The sequence below is a fragment of the Cucurbitaria berberidis genome (genome assembly GCF_010015615.1).
Source record: "Cucurbitaria berberidis CBS 394.84 unplaced genomic scaffold K460scaffold_4, whole genome shotgun sequence".
NCBI classification, from domain to species: domain Eukaryota; kingdom Fungi; phylum Ascomycota; class Dothideomycetes; order Pleosporales; family Cucurbitariaceae; genus Cucurbitaria; species Cucurbitaria berberidis.
In genome coordinates, this window is record NW_024468938.1 from 1,566,459 (window position 1) to 1,579,363 (window position 12,905).

The 12,905-nt window shown below is 46.5% G+C and overlaps 5 protein-coding genes across 5 annotated transcripts in view; 4 read left to right on the forward strand and 1 right to left on the reverse strand.

Moving 5' to 3' along the window:
* The window catches only part of K460DRAFT_290583 (iron reductase domain protein), a gene marked incomplete at both ends in the record, with an annotated part of 30,206 nt that extends 25,772 nt beyond the window's left edge, over window positions 1-4,434 (forward strand). The window contains 2 exons of the mRNA XM_040929212.1: window positions 3,169-3,250; window positions 3,302-4,434. Coding sequence (XP_040785737.1) covers window positions 3,169-3,250; window positions 3,302-4,434 — 1,215 coding nt within the window. The remainder of the gene's footprint in view (window positions 1-3,168; window positions 3,251-3,301) is intronic.
* Window positions 4,435-4,832: 398 nt separating this feature from the next.
* On the forward strand, window positions 4,833-5,853 carry K460DRAFT_407542 (uncharacterized protein; the record flags this gene model as incomplete). The annotated part of the gene is made up of 5 exons (XM_040937084.1): window positions 4,833-4,846; window positions 4,947-5,018; window positions 5,102-5,136; window positions 5,190-5,267; window positions 5,321-5,853. The coding sequence occupies 5 exons, from the start codon at window positions 4,833-4,835 to the stop codon at window positions 5,851-5,853; spliced, it is 732 nt and encodes a 243-aa protein (XP_040785738.1).
* A 1,289-nt stretch (window positions 5,854-7,142) lies between these two features.
* K460DRAFT_341018 (alpha/beta-hydrolase) lies at window positions 7,143-9,181 on the forward strand. The gene is made up of 4 exons (XM_040931133.1): window positions 7,143-8,318; window positions 8,366-8,453; window positions 8,502-8,573; window positions 8,621-9,181. Exons 1-4 carry the CDS (start codon window positions 7,450-7,452, stop codon window positions 8,933-8,935), a joined length of 1,344 nt encoding a protein of 447 aa, XP_040785739.1. The 5' UTR covers window positions 7,143-7,449; the 3' UTR covers window positions 8,936-9,181.
* A 105-nt stretch (window positions 9,182-9,286) lies between these two features.
* Window positions 9,287-10,730, forward strand: K460DRAFT_418292 (uncharacterized protein). The gene has a single exon (XM_040937934.1). The coding sequence runs from the start codon at window positions 9,366-9,368 to the stop codon at window positions 10,599-10,601; it is 1,236 nt and encodes a 411-aa protein (XP_040785740.1). The 5' UTR covers window positions 9,287-9,365; the 3' UTR covers window positions 10,602-10,730.
* Window positions 10,731-10,999: 269 nt separating this feature from the next.
* On the reverse strand, window positions 11,000-12,371 carry K460DRAFT_387328 (polysaccharide lyase family 9 protein; the record flags this gene model as incomplete). Its single annotated transcript, XM_040935638.1, has 3 exons — window positions 11,000-11,462; window positions 11,527-11,659; window positions 11,710-12,371. 3 exons carry the CDS (start codon window positions 12,369-12,371, stop codon window positions 11,061-11,063), a joined length of 1,197 nt encoding a protein of 398 aa, XP_040785741.1. The 3' UTR covers window positions 11,000-11,060.
* Window positions 12,372-12,905: the final 534 nt, after the last annotated feature.

Sequence of the window (12,905 nt, forward strand, 5' to 3'; positions counted from 1 at the left end):
AAATTAAAGGTCTAACAATGCGCCCTAAAGAGCTATTAATAAAATTTTATAAGACAATATTCTTGGGACAACAAGGAGAAGAGAGGCAATTATAAACACTAAAAGCAAGTTAGAGTAAAGTTACGCAGGCAGAAAAAAAAAATTAAAAAAGCTGTAAGAAAATTAAAAAAAAAAGAGGAAAAAAAAAAGATTTATTAGTAGGCTATTAAAAAGAATAGAAGCCTTAAGTGCTAGCAGCACATCTAAAAACTAGTTTTTAAAAACTTTTAGATAAGCAGCTTAATCTATGCTGACTGCCTATTATTATCTAATCTGCCTATATTCGCTAGGCCTAAAGAACACTGCTAACTTAGGAACTAAGAGCATTACTATAGCCCTTGCCCTTACTACCGCCGCCTTAAAAAGCGTTTAAACTACTAAATTAGGTAAAAGAAGAAGTTAAGCTACAAGGGCTACGCGGGCTACGCAGGTTATCTAGATCTATAAACACTAAGCTTATAGCACAACTACAAGCCTAAGGACTTCGCAGACTAAAAAAGCTAAAATGCTTAGAATAACTTTAGCTATAAGTAGTAGTAATTTCTGCAAAAGTAGGAGCAGCACTAATAGTGTCTACAGGAGGGTAATCTAGTATTAAAAGTTAGCAAAAAAGATCTTCGGGTAAGGATTAGAAACCTACTATAAAAGCTGCAGCAAGTAGTATTACTATTAAGAGCACACTTATTGCAGGCTCTATAGTTAAGAAGGCGGCCTTAATAGTAAGATTACACGCAGCTATTAAAAGTATAGCTAGCCCTAGTGCTTAAGCAACAGGTATAGCAATTATTAGCAAGGTAGACTTAGTTGCTAGTAGCTGCTTATTAGATAACTAGTAAGGTTAGCAAAAAACTATTAGTATAAGAAGGAAAGCATATCTTACCTACTTTAATATTAAAATTATAGTATCTACGAGCAGTACCTATTCTAAAGAGCTACTAAATACTTAGAATAGCACTAGCAAAGTAAATAAACGCTAGAGACAAGTAGCCCTTAATATTGTTTTAGTAAACTGCAGAAAGTTAAAAGTAAGGGCTAAAATTAATGCCCTAAGCTACTAGCTGCTAGAGGAAGTAGGCTAGTGCGCAGATAAAGTTAAAGGTTATTTACTACTGCTTTTAGCTCTTTACTACAAAAAATAAGCTTATAACTAAGTATTAGTATAAAAAGACTTATACTACTTAAGAAAATAGCTTTTAGCTAAGCGCATATTATAGGTTTAGAAAAGGCTCTTTTTATTACTACTATTAGCAAAGTAGTAGCTGCGAAGATAGAAAGGCCGACAGTTATTACTATTATTACTACTACTGCTACTTTTACTAAGAGCACTTATTGCAGTGCTGCCTAAGGCGTAGTTAACAGCAGCTATAATAAAAAAAAAGAAGAGAAGAGAAAAAAGTAATAGTTAAGCAGTAAGTTGTTAAAGAAGGCTCAGGGAACTAAAAAAAAAAAGTAAAAAAGTAGAAAAAAAGACAACTAAAAAAAGAAGGGCAGTTTATATATGTTTTTTTTTAAAAAGGTATTAGGCCTAAGCTTTTACTATACTACTATTATATTAGAGCTGCCTCCACTTTAAAGCTAGTAAGTAATATCTAATACTAAAGCAGTAAGCAATACTATAGCAAGTAAGAGCCTAGCATTTTACAAATAGCTATTTATAATTGCAGCTATTAGTTTAGTAGTAAGGTGCGTGTAAAAAAAGCTTAATACTTAGGCAGCGCATTAGGCAATAAGCAAATAGGGAAAAAGGGGAAAGTAAAATAGCAAACAATACCTAACACCACAATATTCAGTGTTAAGGGGGGGTATTAGAGCTTAAAGGGGGGTATTAGAGCTTAAAAAGACTAAGCTTATAATTAGAGAAGAAAATATAGTATAATAAGTTAGCATATAATAGATATCCTTAGCAGCAAAGCTGTATTATAGTTTAGATAAGTAAAAAAAGAGAAAAGCACTAATACTAGCTCGCAATAGAATACTAAAAATACGAATTGCACGTCCTACTAACTACAGGTTAACACCTGCCTCCTCTATTCGAATGCGCATTGTAGTATGCTACAATATATAAAAAGCAGGAACTTTAGCTTTTAGGCTACATTAATACTAACTAGGCTAGATGCCTAGACTCTTAACACTTTACTACTAGTTATATGTTTATCTTTACTAGAAAACTTATTTTATAGTTGTTTGCTATACAGAAAGTTGTAGCCTAGTTTATATATAAGGCAGAATATATAGTTCTTAGCAAAACTATAAAAAAAGCTATATAAATTAAGTTGTTTATTAACAACTTATGCGTTAATATTTACTTTAATATAATACTTATATATATTAATAATTAGTTAGCTATTAAGCTAGCTAAGAACCTAGAGTTTTACTAGTAAACTAAATATATTAATATTTGTTATTACTTTTTCTGCAACTATATTTATAAAAGCTCTATTATAGTTAAATAAATTAGTAGTAAAGAAAACTCTGCTAATATACTTATAAAAACTCTAGACCTTATTAAGTTTAAAGCAGTTTACTAAAATATTAGTTTTATTAGCTAGGCACTCGCTATAAGCGCTATATTTAACCTACTAAGTACAAACACAAACAACGCTATTGTTTATAACTACTAGCTCTATAAAGCAGAGCAATACTTTTTTATTTATATATTATAGCAAAAATAAGTTTAAGTAGATACTAAGCATATTTAAATCCTAGAGCTTAAATAGTTCTGTGCTACCTACAGCATTATAGAAAACTGCACAGAAGTATAGTTTAACTATATTAGAGTCTATAACTATTATAATTATAAAAAAGAGGCGTATAACTATAACTTTGTATAGCTTTGCTATAGCAAACAGCATATAGACTATAATTCTAATACAAAGTACTTTTACTATAGTATAATACTATAAAGCTACTATCCTCTTCTTATTTTATCCCGTATTAGGATTTAGGGGGGCTGTTAGTTTAGATTCCTAATATGTAATTTATTATGTGCCTAACACGCTAGTTTATAAACGGACTAGCTTACTCTGTTTTTACTCCCTTCTGTATATAAACATAGTTTCCCCCCACATAGAACATCATCCAATACGATCACCTTTTCTCAGTTCTACAACGGCAAGCGGTTACAGACAGCCAAGTCTCAATGGAAATGCAAAGGTGGAACTACTTGCGGGCTCGGGCGTGTCCAACGGCATCATGACAGCCAATGTGAAGTGTAGGTGACCCAAAGTACCTCGTTCCGTAAGGGTCAGCTAACGTATCGTAGGCTCGAATTGCAACAGCTGGTCCGGCGGCTCCATGGACTTCAAAGCTGGAAATGGCAACTGGGTTTATGGGTACTCGTCATCTGGCGGCCCAAAAAACTCCGATGACAAGTCAGCTTCTATTCGGCAACACAGCGGGAAAGACGCGTTTACCTGGGACTTCGCGAGCGCTAAGGGAGGAAGCAGCGTCAACCCCTTGGCGAATGCGGCTCCATCCGGCGGAGGTGGTGCAGCAACAAACTGCATTCCTCGACCTGCTTCAGCTACGGGAGCTTCCAGCGCCGCGGCAGTCTCCAGTGCTGCGGCCGTTTCCAGTGCTGCCAGCCCTACACAAACAAACGACGATTCAAACAATGAAAACGAAAACGACCGGTCTAGGTATGCTTCTTGGGCCACTGCCAGACCAACTGGTCCTCCTTGGGAGAAGCGACAAGCGACTCTTCCATTTTGTGACGAGGTCTCCAATGGCAATACCAACACTGGTATCACTCCCATCGGCTCGGCGCGCGGCGGCGGCGGAAACCAAAAGATGATGCTCATTGCTCATGGAGTACTGGCATCTCTCGCTTTCGTGATCCTATTCCCCGCTGGTTCCATCGCTATCCGCCTTGCTTCCTTCCCCGGTGTCATCTGGCTTCACGCCGCGTTCCAAATCTTCGCATATCTAGTCTATATCGCTGCTTTTGGACTCGGCATTCACCTGGCGAAGCAAAAGAGTCTGCTCAACAACTACCACCCCGTCATCGGCATATTTGTTCTCGTTCTCATCTTCTTCCAACCTATCCTTGGCTTCCTACACCACACGCTCTTCAAGAAGTACGGTCACCGCACTCTTTGGTCCCACGCTCACATCTGGGTTGGCCGTATCGCTGTTACACTTGGCATCGTCAACGGTGGCCTCGGTCTTAAGCTTGCAAAGACAATGAATAATACTACGCAAGGTGGAATCATCGCATATGGTGTCATTGCTGGGCTTGTCTGGCTGGTTTGGGTTGCGTCCATGTTTATTGGTGAGAGGCGGAGGAAGAGAGCGCTGGCCAATGCGCCCCCGAAGTACACGGATTCCCCGCGTCTAGAGTCAGATAGGTCTGACACCGTTCCGATGCAGGAGAGTTATGCGCCGAAGGTGCGATGAAATTGAGCCAGTGGTTGTGGAAGGATAAGTCAGTAGTAGATACGAGTTGAGAGCTGAACGCAGATTATAACTCTTTCTGTCACCGACCAATTCACATCTGTGCTGTGGCTAACTTGATGAAAAAACTATACAAAAGCACAGGCTACCTTTGCATAAGATGATCTTGAGCCACAACAGGCCCTTCCAATCACGTGACAAACCGCGTTTTGGCTAGCGCTCGCGCTAAAACCTCGTGGGGTCGATAGTAACGCCTCAAATAATTGGGCATAACAAATAACAACCACCCCCAATTTCACCACCCTCCACGCCAGTACCGCGCGCATCAGTGTCGCAAACCCGTCAGCTCATATCCGCAAGTTTGAGGGACATCTCCAAACGACACCACATCAGTAGCCACCATGGGTGAATCAAGGTACGCTATGAGAGGGGCTCCGCTCTGCCTTCTGCAACCAGCCTTCTAGGCACCTACCCACATGGCCTCAGAGACACCTGCTGACTACTGCCCCGTACAGACAAGAACTCGTCGCTTGGTTAAACAACCTCCTCCAGCTCAACATCACCAAAGTCGAACAATGCGGGACTGGGTACGCCACACCATACATGCGCACGCCTGGAGGGGCTGCGTGGCCTCAAGGCACACGGAACAACTGCTGACGGATAGGAATAGAGCAGCGCTTTGCCAGGTCTTCGACAGCATCTTCTGTGAGGCCTCCCATCGCAACATTCGTGTAGAGGGCGTTGCTGATGTGCTCTAGATGATGTACCGATGTCGCGAGTCAAGTTCAACGCGAACACCGAGTATGCATATCTGCAGAATTTCAAGGTATTGCAGAGTATGTTTCAACTACAACTTCTGTCTACCTCGCGGTCTACTAAAATGAGACAGACACGTTCGCCAAACACCAGGTCGATAAGCCGATCCGAGTCGAGTCGCTGGTCAAGTGCAAGATGCAGGACAATCTCGAGTTCCTCCAGTTCGTGAAGCAGTACTGGGATCAGCACTTTCCCGGTCACGAATACGATCCCGTTGCTCGCCGCAAAGGACAGCCTGGTCAATCCACCGGTGGCGCCGCACCCCGCGCCGCACCTGCCGCCGCCCGAAGAGCACCTGCTGCTAGCAACACCGCTGCGCCTAGGACACGCACACCGCTAAGCACTGGTGGAGGTGCCGCTAGTGCTGCTCTGCGCGAGGAGAACACACAACTCAAGGAGACAGTTACGGGTCTGGAGCGCGAGAGAGACTTCTACTTCAGCAAGCTGCGCGACATCGAGCTGCTCATCCAGCAGGCGATGGAGGCCGATCCTGAGTTGGAGAAGGACGAGGGTCTGCTCAAGCAGATCCAAAACATCCTGTATTCGACCGAAGAAGGATTCGAGATCCCCCCGGAGGCTGAGGGCGTCGAGGAGGAGACGTTCTAGGTGGGCGAACCCAATTCTGCAGACGTGGAGGGCGATGTAGCAAAACTCAGCTCCCACGCTGATGCACCTGCTTGAGCAGATCAAGTAGGCGTGTCTCCCACGGGAGAGGCGGTCCGAGATGGTGCCAGACAACATTTGCATTGGGGAGCGCGAGCTGGGATACCACATTTTTCTTGGGAAGTCAGCTTCCCAATCGTATGACGAGTTACGAGTTGCATGAAGAGGGGATGTGTTCGACATGGACGTGGTGATAGACAGTGATGGCATATGTGATTGCGCATTCATTGCGGTCTTGTTACCTGTTATACGCCCGGCGGACAACAAGAACTCGCAGAGTAATAAGAAGAGTTTCATTTGGTTATTATCTTCCTCGCTCCTCCCCAACCCAACTCTACTCTATACGCGGTCCGAATTCACTATCTGCTTCACAGCTTAGTAGCGTCCTCGTACGCCCACACAGCATCCGCATGGGTGCCGCAAACTCCGCCCGTTCGATGGCCATGGTTCTGCACTAATACCCAGCCGAGCATAGGTCCATGCCCTATTCTTGATTGAACCTATCGTCACATTTCTCTTCCTTGCATTAGTACCAAACGTTCTTTATCCTCCACTCAGCCTTCGCTATTGATCCAAGATTTCTCAACCCTCCAACTGGACATGCAGTATTTTAGAATCACATAGTATCTATGTAAGACTATGAAAATAACCAGAGGGAACAATCGCATGAGGAGAATACACAACTGGTATAGCGCCCACACCTTCGCTCACACTGACGTGTCTAGTAGTAAGACTATTTCTTTGTCCGCACATCTAGGTTACGATACTGTGATTTGGCTTTAATTGCGGAGTGTAGCCCTACTACATGCGCGAGACGGTAAGTGTCTTGGACGGTTCTCAGGTGGAAAGAAATTTACTAGCTTTGAATTACATGAAGGGAAAGCGTGTAGAAAACTTTTGGTATGCTTGTTCTATCTTTGTCTTCTTAGGTACTATTGCCAGGTACTAGAAAGGGACTCAACGTCGTGGCATCCAAGACTCTTCGATGTACTGTAAGTGTGCACGTGAGTGACTGGTAGTTCACATGTTTCAGGTGATTCAACTCGAGATGTTGAAAAGTTTCATCTGGCTAGCTTATAGGAAATCAACAAAGACGGAGGCGGTGTCGGACGTGGCCGCAGGAGGGAAGGTGGAGACTGATCAGATGCCCGGCTAGCCTCTTTCGGCGACCACGCTAATACACCTCCCCTACTCTTGCGCAGGATCAGCAGGGAGCTTTACTCGCGGCGAAACCAACAAGTCATCTAGCCGCGAGGCCTCTGCTCTTTCGACAAAGAGGTCAAGGATATGACCTCAGATGTCCCAGTAACTCGCCCACGTGTTGCGGCACCCCGCATTTCAGCTACCCCTCCTGACTTCATAGCGCTGGGCGAAGTCGGGCTTGACGCGATGGCTATATCTACTTGTAGCGCCGCTGGCATACCTGAAATCCTTTTATTTTGCTTGATTCTCTTACGAAAGCGTCCGTACTGTTAATCCCTCTTTATCCTCTCTAATTGAATCAACACGTCGTTGAAGCGACCGCAGCTGATACACGCCATGTCTGGGTGGTCTGATCTTCCTGCGGCATTGAAGGGAAGCTTGGATAAGCTCACAGAGCTCCTTCAGTCCGACACTCAGCTCGAGACCTTCACTACTTCAGACGCTATCGACAAGGGCGCCACCTTCGGCATTAAGTCGAGCGGTTCAGACAACACTCTTCTCATCAGCGTCACCAATGGCAGCGCAAAAGTAAGCACTGGTACCACAAAGGATGCCTTGTTTACACTTTCCGCTCTACCGGAGCAATGGGAGCAGCACTTCAAGGAGGTCCCTGCTGCCCCATACCAAAGCTATTGGGGAATGTTCGGTATGAACATCAAGCAGGAAGGCATCGAAGTCTCGGGCGACCAAACTGCATTTGCACAATGGACCCATGTATGGAGACGCGTTCTTGAGCTCGTCCACGACGCACATTGCGGCCCTATCAAAGAAGACGAGCAACCCGAGCCTGACAAGGACTATCTGACCGGTCGTTACCTCTTTCTCGACGCCCCGGTATGGGGACGTAGCAAGGTCTTTTACGAAACCTCTGGCGAAGGCAGACAGGCGATCGTCTTCCTCCACACCGCCGGCAGTGATAGCCGGCAGTACCATGGCGTCATGAACGACGCCAGGATGCGCAAGAAGTGCACCATGTATGCCTTTGATCTACCAGGACACGGTCGAAGCTTTCCGTCCAAGAACTATGTCCCTGGTGCACACACCAATACTGAAGACAGCTATGTTGGCATCATTGCGGCATTTGTGAAGTCGCTTGGGTTACGACGACCAATCATCTGTGGCGCGAGTATGGCTGGTCAGGTCTGCCTGGCGGTAGCTATTCGGCATAAGGAGGTTGGCGCTGGAGGTGCTATACCTCTGCAAGGGTAAGGACATATTCATGTTGTGAAGATGAGACAACTAACCAGTTTAGTTCTGAATACCTCAACATGGAGCGCCAGTGGCACGATCGCTCCCCGTACGTCAATCAGTCGTTGTTCAACCCAGAATGGGTCTACGGCGTAGGTATATTAGTTCTTCAATAAGTCGCGTTTGCTGACGAAATGTAGATGATGTCGCCAACTGCGCCTCTCGCCAACAAGCAACTTATATGGCATCTATATAGCTCTCAAGCTTACGGTGTAAGAATTCTCTATCAAGAAATCGGCTACTCGTACTGACCATTCAGATCTTCCATGGCGACCTCGACTTCTACTTTGGTGGTTGGGACGGACGCTCACGCGTAGCTTCCATAGATACGCAGAGCTGCCCAGTATACATGCTCACGGGCGAATACGACTGGTCCAATACCCCAGAGATGTCGCAAAAGACTGCAGACAAAATTCCAGGCGCGGTGCATAAGGCTATGCCAGGTCTAGGCCATTTCCCGGCTACCGAAAACCCTGCCAAGTTCGTGCCGCATTTGATTGAGGCCGTGGACCACATCCAGAAGGTTCGAAGCGAAAACTTGAGCACAATGCGTTTAGGTAATGGCACAGATTGAACGGGGGTTACCAGATTGCTATGGCGAAAGACGTGAGATTGTAAGCCTTATTCGTTCTTGTCACTTGCCAATCTCTACAATTCTTTTGACATTTCTCTCAAATCAAAGTGTACGTGATATGATTTTGCTCCACTAATTATATATCGCCTATAAACAAGTCAATGATGTTGCGGCCATACGATATAATTTTCGTCACGCTACCGTTCCATTTGCACCCACATTTGCAAACTAGTGTGCTATTATTCGTGCAACACTAAAAAGAAGGGTAAAAAGAGATCAAATCTTCTCAAGCGCCTAGGCACTAGGCCCATATAAGGGTATACTTAGTTGTTAGGGGGTACCTGGAGAGAGCGGGGATATTGGTGATTAGGTTGACTTCTCCAGGATAGGTCAAGCAAACAATCAACCACGGTTACCAATATTAACAACGATGACTAAAGGTGCTCCCTCAGGTTTAAAACTAGAGCCAGTCCCTTCTGAACGATTCAATCCAGCTTCCATGCCTACACGGACTTCCCACAGCACACAATCTCCCAAGCCCCTCAACACTGCCTCCACACTTTCACACCTCAACCGTGCGCACTCAACAATGATGGTGGACACCGTACCCGCTCAAGGACTGTCGAATGCCGACACTTTCCTCGCTTCCCTCAACGAAGTCGAATGCACAATATGCGAAGAACCATTCGACCTGGCTCACGCGCCTGTTATCATCCGGGGGTGTTGGCATGTTCTCGGCTTGCACTGCTTGAGGGCGTGGGTACGATCCGACAACCGTGGACATAATCGTTGTCCCACGTGTCGCGCGGTACTTTTCGATGATGGACTGCCGTTGATAGAGGAAGAAGAGGACCAGGCTGAAGCAACAAGAGCTGGGATAAGAAGTGTCCACAGTCCGGACCGTGGTACTGCTGTGCATTATTTCACCGATGCACAGAATATAGCTGCTGCTCAGCATATTGGGTACGACTTTTCCATGCCGCTCATGCCATTCCCGAACTTTCCTGCTGCCGACAGGGACCACGGGATGAATCTCGATAACCACACCGACGATGTCCAACAACTTGGCCTACGGCAAACACTGGTGCATAGGCAGGCACCTCTGAGTCGAGGTCAGCAGGCTCGTCAACAACGAAGACGAGCCGGCGACGCCCAACGACGTCTGCAAGAGCGGCAGCAATATCGCGCAATGCAGGAACATGCACAAGAGGTGCTTCCAGACTCACCGTACGAACAACCATGGATGACGATGGGCCACGATAGTGGGCCTCTCCGATACCGTCGCGCAGGAGATCAAGATATAAAATACCTATCGCCACCGCGCCGTTCCGCTCCTCAAGCCACCCACCTCCCGTCTCTCCCAGACGGTCTTCCCCTGAACAGCTACCTCACCACAGCTCACTGCGGGATCCGCGGCTGGGTATCCGCTATGCTGCTCGGGGAGTGGCCATATCAGTACCCACCTAACCTGTCGCCACCAGCCGCTGAGTACGTTCAGGAATTGAACGAACGGGGCAACCCCCAGCTCTCACCGCACATGCGGGAGTTTGATGTAGAGAGGCGCAGGGAGTTTCTTGCCATGGGCAGGAGGCGCTTTCCAGCTGAAAACCCCATCCTATCAACTGACGAGGAATCGGAGGGGTATGAGGGCAATTCGACCTTTTGATTTACGCCAGGGACGTCGAAGTGATTGGATATCTCGGTTGGTCTGCTGAATAGAGTCAGGTTGGGTATGATACTAGATACTGAAGTATCGATACCGGCTTCTGAGGTCGTCCTATAATTACATAGCTGGAGTTTGCTTTGCATATAATTTGTTTGTATTAGAAAGCATCATAAGATAAGTAGGGGTGTAGCACTATCAGTGTGAGAATGAAAGCGGGGCTGGCGTACCCTGTTTAGTTTCACTAGATTCACTCAGAAAATACGCAGTAGTGCTCATCCAACGTTTACTTTCCTATCTATCCAAACCAAGCAATTTGTTATGTCATGTCATGAGTTCGCCACCATGCTTTCCGAGGCATCTAATCACCAATTCTCTCCGTCTTCATCAAAATATATACTATAAAGCAAGCATTTCTATATCAGTCATTTCAGTCGTTCGATGTTCCTTATCAAGACAAATCTACGACCACTGCGTAGTAGCGCCAATAGCTGCTCCGTTAGCCGGAAGCAGAAAGTTGCTAGCAGCAATTTTTCCATCGGGTCCACGCTTGCCTTGGACTAAGCTCACATCCACGCTCTTGAAGCTAGCGTCAGTCCAAGTGGCGCTGCCGGACCACGAGTTTCCGCTCAACTTCTGCGGGCCGGCAAAAGTGACCTGGTCCGCGTTTTTGGTGCTGGCCTTGTTCCTCGCAGCAATATTGTTGGACAGAGTAGCCACGGCATCCTTGACGTTGAAGCCGACGTCTTTGTTGTTCCAGGCCGTGTTGCGGGAGATGAGAAAGTTGCCTGGCTGGGAGTTGTCGGTGAAGCCCTTTGCGGCATTGGAGAAGGCAATATTATTTGTTACTACATGGTCTGCGGGCTGCGGATTGAAGTTAGCAAGGTGATGTTTAGTGGTGAGGGGTAAATTGATGGGAGAAACGTACGCCTTTCTCTCCTGCACCACCGCCTCCGAGCTTGTAGCCGTTGCCGTCGCCCGCAAAGTTGGGGAAGTTCCAGCGGTTAACTCCGTTGCCCCAGGAAATAGAGTCAACAATGGTGACCCTGGACTTGAACTCCCTGCATCTGATTAGTATTTCTAGCTTTGTGCGGCAATAGAGATGACGAACCATAGGTCAAGACCGTCATCGACGTTGTTCCACAACCGGGCGCCCTTCACGATGTTGCCCTCACCACTGCCCTCCTTGATGCCAATTCCATCCGCACTCTCGCCGTTCTTGCGGGGATCGCGATTTCCATAGCTGTCGAGATACAGAATCTTGTTGTTTGCGCTCGCACCCTGGAGCTGGAAACCCGTCTCATAGTTGTCATGTGTCACGAGACGCTCGAAGACATTGTTGCTGGAGGCTGTTGCATATACACCGTACGGTCCATTCTTCAATTCCAGACCGACAAACTTCCAGTAGTTTGCATTTTCAACGTGCAAGATGCCACGGTCTGGTCCTGCGATGCTTCCGCCAACGGGTGCAGGCGTTCCAGGGAGCGCCTCGCCATCGATGACGGGAACCTCTGACTGGTAGGCGCTAAGGGTGTAGGGAGCGGCTGATGTGCCGGATTTCTTGATTTGGATGTTCTTCGTGAGGGCGTACGTGCCGCCACGAAGGTAGATGATGTCGCCAGCAGCAGCTTTGTCAACCGCAACTTGAATAGACTTCAGCGGTGCAGCTAGCGTTCCGGCAGCAGTGTCAGAGCCGGCAGGAGCAACGTAGATGGTTACTGATAGCACGGATGGCAGGAGGAGAAAGACAGTCTGGAGGATAGTGAGCTGCATGGTGAAAGGTTAATCAATGCACAAAATATATACAATAAGTGAAGAAGATGATCAAGCAACCTAGGATAGCCACTTTTGGAGAACACACTCGTCCAGAATATATGCTTTTCTGACATCCACCTTTCGCTCCTGACCGCTCATTGTACCCCTCACACGCCATTCACACGCCAGATGGGGAATCACCGAGATGGCATAAGGTTTTCACGCGAGGTGTGCATGCTGGCTGTTGTCATGCTTCCTCCAATCATAGAAGATGCTTAAAGTAGAAGAATCTCCGAATGGGTGTTTCAAGAAGAAATCCACGAATAGGATGCTTGGCTTTCTGCTTGGCCTTTTGCTTGGCTCCCATCGAGAACTCTCCGATAAAGGACCTTCTAGACATTGACGGTGGAGAGCTGGACTCCAGGTATGGAGCTTTTCAGAATGATCCACAGTTTACTGAACTATTAGCTCCATATGTTTCCTAGCTCAAGGAGCAATCTGTTCGTAAGAAGCTGACGGTATACTAGGTCGCATAGCGCCGAATGTATAGGT

Coding starts and splice junctions, on each gene's coding strand:
- K460DRAFT_341018 (XM_040931133.1), top strand. CDS start 7,450: ATGTCTGGGTGGTCTGATCTTCCTGCGGCATTGAAGGGAAGCTTGGAT. Junction 8,319..8,365: donor GGTGCTATACCTCTGCAAGG/GTAAGGACATAT, acceptor TAACCAGTTTAG/TTCTGAATACCTCAACATGG. Junction 8,574..8,620: donor ATAGCTCTCAAGCTTACGGT/GTAAGAATTCTC, acceptor CTGACCATTCAG/ATCTTCCATGGCGACCTCGA.
- K460DRAFT_418292 (XM_040937934.1), top strand. CDS start 9,366: ATGACTAAAGGTGCTCCCTCAGGTTTAAAACTAGAGCCAGTCCCTTCT.